We start from the raw sequence: 9837 nt of genomic DNA on the forward strand, positions 1-9837 counted from the left end.
TAATATCAAGTGAAGTGGTGCGCCCGGTGGTAAGCTACACGCCGGACTATTTATCAAAGTTACTCTAATTTCTAGTGATAACAAACAAATCAACTAGATGGCATTTATTCTACAGATTTTTCCGGATAGTGCAAGGCTAGTCTTTTAGAATTAGCTCCATCTACCCATATTAGCAAGCGTTAATTAAAATTTTTATTGAATTGATATTCAATTATTTTTTATGTAAATTTTTTTATTGTTATATTCACTAATACAAAGATCGAACAATTAGAAAAAATTCCTTCGATATCCGGCCGGATTCGAACCGAGGTCTTCTAGCAAACCGTGCCAGACGCTAAGCCAACTAAGTGTTAATTTATAAAGTTGTTTGTAACACACAATGCCATCATACTTGTCAAATAAAGTTGAATATTTAAATAATATTACAAGGAAGAAATGGAGACCATACTTTAGATGGGAAGACGATTTTAAATGTTGCTGGAGGAGCCTCGAGGCAAACAGTAAAAGGTAGGGAGAAATGGAAATCTCTGGAAGAGGCATATGTCTTAGGACGAGCTGAAGGTACCGAGTCATCAACTTGAGTAATAATAAATAAGTAAAATAAAGTATGTCATGTCATACAATGTGTTAGATAAGTTAGTAAGTTATTAGCAATAAAGGCTATAAATAAATAAATAAACAAGGAAAAAACTGACATTTAAGAGGAATCAATTTATACATGCAGCCATTTGCATAATATAAATTACTTCCAGGATATTGGTCAGCGCCATCTGGATACACGACGGAATTTTGACCTTTTTCTAAATTACGATCTGAATAGTATGGAGCTTAACAGACTTCTTTATTCTTGACCCATGGTTCTACTTATAATCGCGTTGAACCTTATTAGTATGTGAATGGACACCTACTACGAGTTAAGGTCGTTTTCTACTGGCGAGACGAGACGAGGATTTAAATTGTATGACAAAAATTCAATCCTCTCCTAGCCCATCTTCGGTGGAAATGGTCTGGATTGACGAGGATGGTCGAGGCGAAAATTGAAATATTTGTTGATGTAATATTTAACTGTATTGCTGCGTACGTAGAGTTTTATACTCTGCAACGGAAACTCGCCATGGCTATTAAAATTATTATAAATAAGAGATTATGGGGTACGTACGATTTGAAATTTAAAGTGCCTCCGTGGCCGAACGGTTACCATGCCGGACTGCCACGCAGAGGTCCCAGGTTCGATTCCCGGGCCGGGAGAAATGTTTGTATGGCGTACATTTATTTCTCTCGTGAGTTTGGGTGTAGTTTGTGGTTGTCTATGTGTGTGTCCATGGCACCCGCGACACAGGGTTTCCCTAGTGCGGGGCTATGTTGAGTGTGTGCGTTATTTATTATTATTATTAAACGAAGATGGTTTCATTTCATTCTTCTTCGGTTAATATATTTAATAATAATAATTTACGGGACATGTTACTTCAGCCGCGTATCGCATCGGATGAACTGAACAGAATATTTAGTATCCACAATCGCAGCGCGATTTATTTATGGTAATTTTTGGTAGAAATAGGCCAGCTAGATTTCAATTCTCCTCGCCACGCCGGTGGAAAACTACCATTACAATGAGATGCACCTCATTTGTGTGAATATCAAATAAAACAATTTTAATAGATATAACGCTCATTCAATACAATTGTCGCTTCAACTAAATATACTTCCCATAACTTAATTTTATGTAATTCTCGGTTGTAATAATATTCACATTTTATAAGAACGTTTTATGTAAATTTATTTTTTACCCTATACTGAACTGTAATAAGAGTTCATGGTAAGGCCCTTGTTATTTAGAATGAGTGTTAGAATTAATTATTGTTATCAAAAATGAAATTATAGTATGTGAGTCTATATTTAATGAGCGTTAGGTTAAAAATATTTACATTACACTTCCGTTACAATGTCCATTACCATTTTATTTAACAAAGCACGTTACGGGGTTGCTAGCGACAATTTGTTACTGTAAAGTTATGATACACGCACAGGTGCACGAAATCACGTACTACGGTTTTTTTTATAAACGTAGTAGTTAATCTCTTCTGATAAAAACCGAACTTGCTGATAAACGAACCTTTATTATCTATACTATTTTTGTCTATCGTGTTATAATTTATAGGCGTTTAAAAATAATTTCATGATTGATTGAGATTGTTTTTAATGCAACTATATTGTTTATTTATTTATTTATTTAATCTTTTTGCACATATTTTATAATAATGTACAAATGAAGGATTTAATGTCATAAAGCATTCTCTATCAGTCAACCATTAGGCCAAACAGAAAAAAAGGTTGGTGCCGCACTTAAATAAAAAAGAAAAAATATCATAAGCCAAAATTTTATAGTTAATTTATACAGTATAAAATGAACATAATACACCATAAACATACTTCATATACTGATATAATAAACAATACATACATAATAAATATACCTAATATATATAATTATAGTAATATATAATGTATAGTAAATATAATATTACTTAATAATATGCTGAGTCTTGATCTAGATAGAAGATGTCAAAAAGATAATTGCGCAACTTGCGCTTGAAAGATAACTTAGTCTGAGCTTGTCTTATATACTCCCAGACACATAATTCCAGCCACCTTGCATTTTCAATATTTACCCTTAACTTAAACAATGCTTAATTGATCAAGGACTAATATATCCAACTTTGAAGCTGGTATACTAAAGGTCATTTCCTGAAGTCCTTATTGAAAATTTGAATTTCAAAAACCGGAGAAACCTTTTTCTTCGATGCTAACTATATTTTTTATTCTAGCCCTTTAAGGATAAAAATGCAAGGTGGCTGGAATTATGTGTCCGGGAGTGTATTTAGCGGAAGCGCGTTCCAAAGACGGAATGCATGAAGGGCGAAAGAATCAGATACAAAACCAGTACGATGAGAAAGAGTAGAGAGCTTGAGGCTACGGGAAGATCGAATTTTGCAACCCGGTTATTTATTTTTAAATAAAACATTGAAAAGGGATACAAGTAAAAAAGCCAAGTTTATAAAGACACTTGAAAAACAGTTAAAGCTTATTATGATATTAAGTGTTTTACGCATGCCCGTATAAACTTGGCTTTTTTGACTTGTACCCCTTTTCGCTAGAGCCACATATATTAGCTGTGGACTATATTTGAAATTTTAAAACTGTTTGAACATAAATAAGCCCTCCTTAAACGGTATCACTTGTTCACAGATATGGGCAAACAAAGAAAATGAACGCGGCGACAGAGTATGTGCACATGTTGAACGCGACGATGTGCGCTACCACCAGGGTTATCTGCGCCTTGCTGGAGGTCAACCAGACAGAAGAGGGAATAAAGGTATGACTATAGTAATAACTTTTTTTTTAACTGTAACGGCCTATTATTTTTAACTGCCTCCGTGACCGAAGGGTTACCATGCTGGAGAGGTACCGGATTCGATTCCTGGGCCGAGAGAAACATTTCTATGGCCTACATTTATTTGCGTATAGAGGATTGTGGATCTCATATTATTAAAAAGGATGGACGTAGAGGGTAGAGTGAAATACTTTGATTTAAAGAGACGTTTATTGATCGGTTTCCAGAATATAATAAGTACGAAATATACAATTTAAAATAAAACGTAAACTTAATTGCTAACCCAGCAATACGCACCACATGTTACAGTTACACTATATAAAAATAGTCTAATTATACTACATTATAGGAATTGCAAAGATAAAAAAATGTGTTGCGTGTTACATGTTAAAACACTTTTTTTTAAATTTAATTACAAGAAGATCTTAACAATTACTTAACAATCCAATAAAAGTTTACTAATTTATAAACAATTTAGTATTATTCTTATGTGTTATTTCAATAACAACATACACTTAGGAAATAAAACTATTTTTCCGGATTTAAATCGCGTATATTTGTTTTTTCAAACAAACCGACGGTTTGTTTGAAAAAACAAGTATACGCGATTTAAATTCGGAAAAATAGTTTCATTTCCTATGTGTAACAATCGCGAAAAGCTAAGAATTCGAATTATACTACTTGATTTTTCAACAAAATTAAATCATCGTTCTTATATTTTATAGCTCTTTGAATGAATGAATGAATTGAGGGGTAAGGCTGCTGGTGAAAATACAGGCACATGAAACTTGTCTACTTATGTGTCAGGGCGACAGGGCGCAATGGCGGTGCCCCTCAGATCTTTGTGATTTAAAGATCTAAGCGGCACTGCAACTGCTATGAACAGGCGTGTCGCTTACTACCCGACACACGACTCGTTCACCCCGTCACTAGATATCATCACCCCGTGAAGACTGCCGCGTAATAATTTGCCCAAAATTTAAAACACGCGCTAAGTAAGTAACCGCGAAATTATCGAACACCATCACTATAAAATTCTGTACATGACGTGTTTTGGATGACGCAACGTACCGGGACGCTACGCTCTCGTAGCATTGATAATTATGTATGACTCATTGTAACTGTCAGTTTATTTACGTTTGTGATATCACCAGATAATAGTAAATTCGACTTTAATGTTCACAATGTTATCGTACATTTCATTTCTAGTCTTTCACACTAAAATAGGCAGGCTTTTAATACTAACATTTTGCGACTAGAATCGACTAAGACTGCTAACAGATTGACCTCGGCTGTATCAAGTTTATTACTTCATGCATTAACTGCAACCCATAGATATAGAAAAAAAGGGCTGCAACCATGCAATAAATTTGTTAGCAGCCTAATTCACGACTTTTTTTGGTGGAATCAGACCTAAGCTAGGAACAGTGATTCTCGAGATTGACAAAATAGTGTACAGGTGTACAATAAAGCACCGGTATAACTTTAAAACGACGTTTCGACTAAATCTAGTTTTTTACAACTAAACCTACTAAATTACGATATTTTGTAGAGATTGAGGAATGGTGCCGCTGGAATAAGCTTATTCCTGCGTAATCACTAAAACACCCTTTTGAACGATAAGGACCGACTAAATCTAGTTTTTTGGAACTGGAACCGACTAAATGGCGACTTTTTACTTGACTATTCAAATTTCAAAGACGCTAGCGTGGTCACGATGGAATAAAGGACGCTGATCATACCTGCATTTTGAATAAAAATGGACCTTATGCTAATGAGTACACTTGATTAAAACCATAAAATTAGAGGAGACCCGTGTAAGGCAGTGAAGCGAATGACGACGATAATGAAGTTTGATGTTTGTGAAATTACAGATATTTGAGTAAGATCGAACGCCTATATCATTTTAATGCTGACGGTACCTACGCCAATAAGTTACTTATCCTGAAATCGAAGGTTTTGAACAGTTAAAGGTGCTAGTGAAATTGCACAACATGCACATGGGACTTGTCAACTTATGTCTCAGGGAGACGGACGCAGAGGCAGTGCCCCTCAGATCTTTGCGATTTAAAGCTCAGTGGCCCTGCAACTATTGTGGATCAGGCGCACTTATTCGTCCCGTCAAAAAAAATTAATAAAAAAAATTGAAAGTTATTCACTATTTAAATAACAAAGATTCCTATAAGGAACTTAACTCTTAGCCTACAGCTGCTGAATATTCAGGTTCTAAATTCAACTTTAGCAAATAAGCGACATTTGGAAGAAATTGAAAGTGCCGAATGTCGGTAGTTTAATTTTCGGTACGTGGGACACAACACGTATGTAAAGTGATGCCCACGTTGGTTAATGATTATGCAGTAGGTATGTATCACACGCAAACTTTTGGTGTAAGTCAGATGTTGTAAATGTATTTGTTTGCAGATACCAGACCCATTGAAGCCCTGGATGCCAGAACAGTACCAGGAGGTTATACCGTTCGTGAAGCCAGCACCAATTGACGTTGAAGCTGCAGCTGCACCGAAAAAAGGAAAGAAGAAATAAGCTATTTCTTCACTGAACTTCATTCCTGCATAAAAATGTTATCATAAGATTGCGCTTATATTTTTTTGCGAAGCCGTTCTTAATTTCGAACTTGAACAAATAAATGGCCAGGCTAAAATCATTTTGTAGTTTATAATAACATACCCAACCTAAAGTTAGACCATAATCAATATACGTTTAGATTTTGCGATAAAATCGGGAATGTATGTATGTATGTAAAAATGTTTATAAATGAAAAGTAAATGACGCTTTTATGTCGTCTGTTACAAGCTAAAAGTAAAAAGTATTTTTGATTAGTATACAACAAATAAAACACCGTATTGATACAATTTCAATATTTATTGTGACATAACAGCCAACAGACTGCATATATATATCATGCAAAACTTACATTAACTTTATAATAGAACTTTAAACAAATTTCAGACAAGAACTTGGGTTTTTCATGGAATTAAACATTTATGGTGCATTTTCATTCCGTTGTAAAAGTGAGATCTCTCAGGCACAGCCTACCCGAATACAAGTAAAACCATCAATTTATCGTAATTTATAGTAGAAATTCAATTAAAGTTTTAGCATAAAACATTCAAGATATAAAAAAATGATTAACAATAATCTCCCAGTAAGTTACCAAAATTGTCTATAATTAATTATATTAACAGTATACTGTACAACTAATGAATGAACAAAGCAGTCCTCATTATCCTGAGCGAAATAAAAATTAAATAAATTGCAATTCATACAGCTAAGTAAAAATAAAATATTTGTACACTTTACACTCGTCACACATAAATTGGTTTTCCACTTGTGATTGTAAAGTTTGGTCAACACCATATTTAAAATGGCCGATTACTCAAACTGGTCGTGGCAGAGATATAAAGTGTAAACTATCTCAAATAAACTATGTAATTAATAAATATGTGATTATAAAATTACACTACAATACAAGTTTCTGGGAATCTTGACTGCTAGACCCTAACCTCATAACGGGATGTAATAGAATGTTTGCAAGACCTTCCATTTGTCGATTATTAATAAATGTACATTACCTATAATGTTTTGGATAACATATGGGTAAATATTAGGCCTAAATTTTTTTTCGTGTAAATGCTTCTTGTAGTAACAAAGTATATAAAGCTGTCTTTGAACTCATACTTTACACTCATTCTCTTTTCAAATGGCACTACTACTTCTACAAACATCTAGTGCAACAATAAAACTACATAATATGTATAATGTTGCATTTTCATGAAAAAATTTATAAACCAATAGATTTTTATTGTCTATCACTTATATCAGAGAATTATAGAAAAAGCCAATTGTTAATACTTCTAAATTTAGTAGATTCCGTCTATAATGGAATTCAAACATTTTGAAGCAATGACGACCAAAGTGAAGAGTATTTTTAATAGATCAAGTAAAAAGGTAAATAATCCATAAGTGTATACTTTTTCTAAGGATAACATGATATCACATTTAATGATAAACAATGATATTCATTAACACTAATGGTTACAGAAATTATAAACTAGATGTGGATCTTGTTTTTAACATTTAACTTTCAACATAACTGTTAATGTAGAGAATGTAAGATTTTAGGGCATTCTTCTATTAAAAGTGAGATATAGTTCATTAACAATCTGATCATTTAAATAGAGTACTAGCAAAAGTGACATACTTATTAATATAGTATAAGACAAATTCTTATCAATTCAACCGCCATTTTGCTGTGTATGGTGACTTCACAGGCACTTACACTGGGTATTTAATATAACTATACCCTTTTCAGTGCCTATAGACAATAGTACTAGCACGCAAGTTGCGCTTTTTGCCTGCATTTGTGCATCAATGCGCGTAGAGTAAACTGTCGACGTGCCAAAGTACGAACTTGCTTCAAAAACGTATCCAAATCAATCACTTCTTTACGAAGTGCCTCTCCCATGTAATAAATAGCATCCTCAAGTGTTGCCTCCTCAGCAAAAGCGTTCAAAAGCTGGGAATATAATGGAGCTGTAGTCACAACTGCCTCATCAACATCAACACCCTCTTGCTCAGCTAAGCGTTCAACTGCAGCTCCTAATTCCTTTTCTTTCTCTTGAAGAATAGCTACATTCTTGTCTAACTCCGACCTTTCTCTCTGTAGTTTAGCAAGTATATCCTCAAGTCTGGCTTTACCTTCACGAAGCTCATGTTGTGTACGTCTCAAGGTTTCCAACTCAGCTTGTGATTGTTGAGACTGCTCCTTCAATCGTCTCCTTAGTTTATCTTCTACAGCTGAGAGTAAAGACGCCTTTATGTGCTCCTCAGTTATTGTGCCCCCACCCACATCAGGGCTAGGACCATACCCTGAAGTTGGTGGGTATGGTGTCGGATTTGTAGCAGGCGGATATGGTGACCCATTCGAATTAACCGCTCCAGGATATGGCGCCCCATATGCTGGGTATGGCAAGTTTGAAGCTGTGGGATAAGGTGTAGATGTAGGGTAGCCTGGTTGTGGAGAAACTTGAGGGTAAGGGTAACCAGAAGGTTGAGGCATGAACGAATTGACTGGATAAGGTGGTCTAGCTTCAGTCCGAGGCTTAGAATAGACGGGAGGAATCTCACCAAAGGCAGTGATCATACACTGAATAAGTTGCTGCAAAGTAGAACCAGTTTGAGTCCACTCGTGAAGATATGGAAGGTACACTTTTCCGTTAGTGTCGACGTACCTTGAGACCTTTATAGACATGTCTGGGGTCGGTTTCACGAAACACAACGGCGCATTTTGTGGGTGTGTGTCCATTAGCCATATGCACACAGGAATGTTATAGAAAGTACCTTTGTAGTTCACTGGGATCGTGCCCTCGAGATTTAGGAGGTCCTTCCGTGTGCCATTGTTAAAGACAAAGCCTTCCAGACGAAAGGTCAAACTTCTGTACACTTGTATCAGGTTGATTACCTCGCGGCAAGTATAGTCCCTATGCCTGTATTTAGTCAAATACTGCTTCAGTACCACTTCGTCATTAGCCATGATTAACAACAAAAGTAATCTACTAGACGGAAATAATTACTTGTTCAATTATTCGTAATAAAAAAACAAAATGATGAAAAATCATTCAATAACTTTGACAAATCGCTGCTCTATGCCACAGACACAAACTACGCCACAGATAACTCTAGACAAGTATCTATGCACAAACTAGAAACTCTAGAAAAAAAAATCAAAGAGTAAGGTATCTCTTTTCTTTTTTTTTTTAATTCTCTGTCAGTGTTGCTAATTTGTGGATGATTCCCCAAATTACGGGGAATTTCAACTCTGTCATGGATTAAATTCGATTGGGGATTTTGTGGGGGATTTGAGTTGGGTGGGAAAAATGCGGGGATTCTGCATAAGCGATGGAAAAATAGGGGATTCTAACATTTATTAGTGGTGTTCATGTAAAAAAAATATCGATTTTTTCCGATGTGATACATTGAAATATTGTATCGATATTTTGCGATATATCGATATAAAACATCGATATTTTCGATACATCATAAATATTCCAAAAAGATAAATGGAAGGAAATTTTACTGAGAGTTTATAAGTAAAACCACCAGTTTTCACGCGATAATCAAATGTATTTCTTCAATTACCGAATCTCAACACAACAACATCGCTGCACACAAGCAATATTATTGTCGCCGCACACAGGCTACCCAATGAGAATATAACTACAAAAACACACTAGCAACATAATACATATTTATATAATTATTAGCAAGTCACTTATATGTACCTATATAAAATTATTCGGTAGGGTCAGAGCACTTGTGTCTGAATTGTAAAATTACCAGTCGTTGAGTGCACGACTCTTCCTCCAACTAAAGCCGGTCACCGGCACAGAACACTATACTCACAAGGAGAAGAAAACCGACTTCATACA

At 35.1% G+C, this 9837-nt stretch overlaps 2 protein-coding genes across 2 annotated transcripts in view; one reads left to right on the forward strand and one right to left on the reverse strand.

Moving 5' to 3' along the window:
* The window catches only part of LOC113230731 (serine--tRNA ligase, cytoplasmic), a 13314-nt gene extending 7268 nt beyond the window's left edge, over positions 1-6046 (forward strand). The window contains exons 7-8 of the mRNA XM_026464804.1: positions 3247-3373; positions 5813-6046. Of these exons, the coding sequence (XP_026320589.1) occupies positions 3247-3373; positions 5813-5932 (247 nt within the window). The 3' untranslated portion in view covers positions 5933-6046. The remainder of the gene's footprint in view (positions 1-3246; positions 3374-5812) is intronic.
* Positions 6047-6377: 331 nt separating this feature from the next.
* Positions 6378-8969, reverse strand: LOC113230732 (tumor susceptibility gene 101 protein). Its single transcript, XM_026464805.1, has one exon. The coding sequence runs from the start codon at positions 8940-8942 to the stop codon at positions 7740-7742; it is 1203 nt and encodes a 400-aa protein (XP_026320590.1). The 5' UTR covers positions 8943-8969; the 3' UTR covers positions 6378-7739.
* Between the last annotated feature and the right edge of the window lie 868 nt (positions 8970-9837).

The sequence above is a fragment of the Hyposmocoma kahamanoa genome, unplaced genomic scaffold (genome assembly GCF_003589595.1).
Source record: "Hyposmocoma kahamanoa isolate Upper Pololo Valley unplaced genomic scaffold, ASM358959v1 64, whole genome shotgun sequence".
Classification (NCBI taxonomy): Eukaryota; Metazoa; Arthropoda; class Insecta; order Lepidoptera; family Cosmopterigidae; genus Hyposmocoma; species Hyposmocoma kahamanoa.

Bases quoted from the DNA above. Each gene is read 5' to 3' on its own strand.
- LOC113230732 (XM_026464805.1), bottom strand. From the start codon at position 8,942: ATGGCTAATGACGAAGTGGTACTGAAGCAGTATTTGACTAAATACAGG.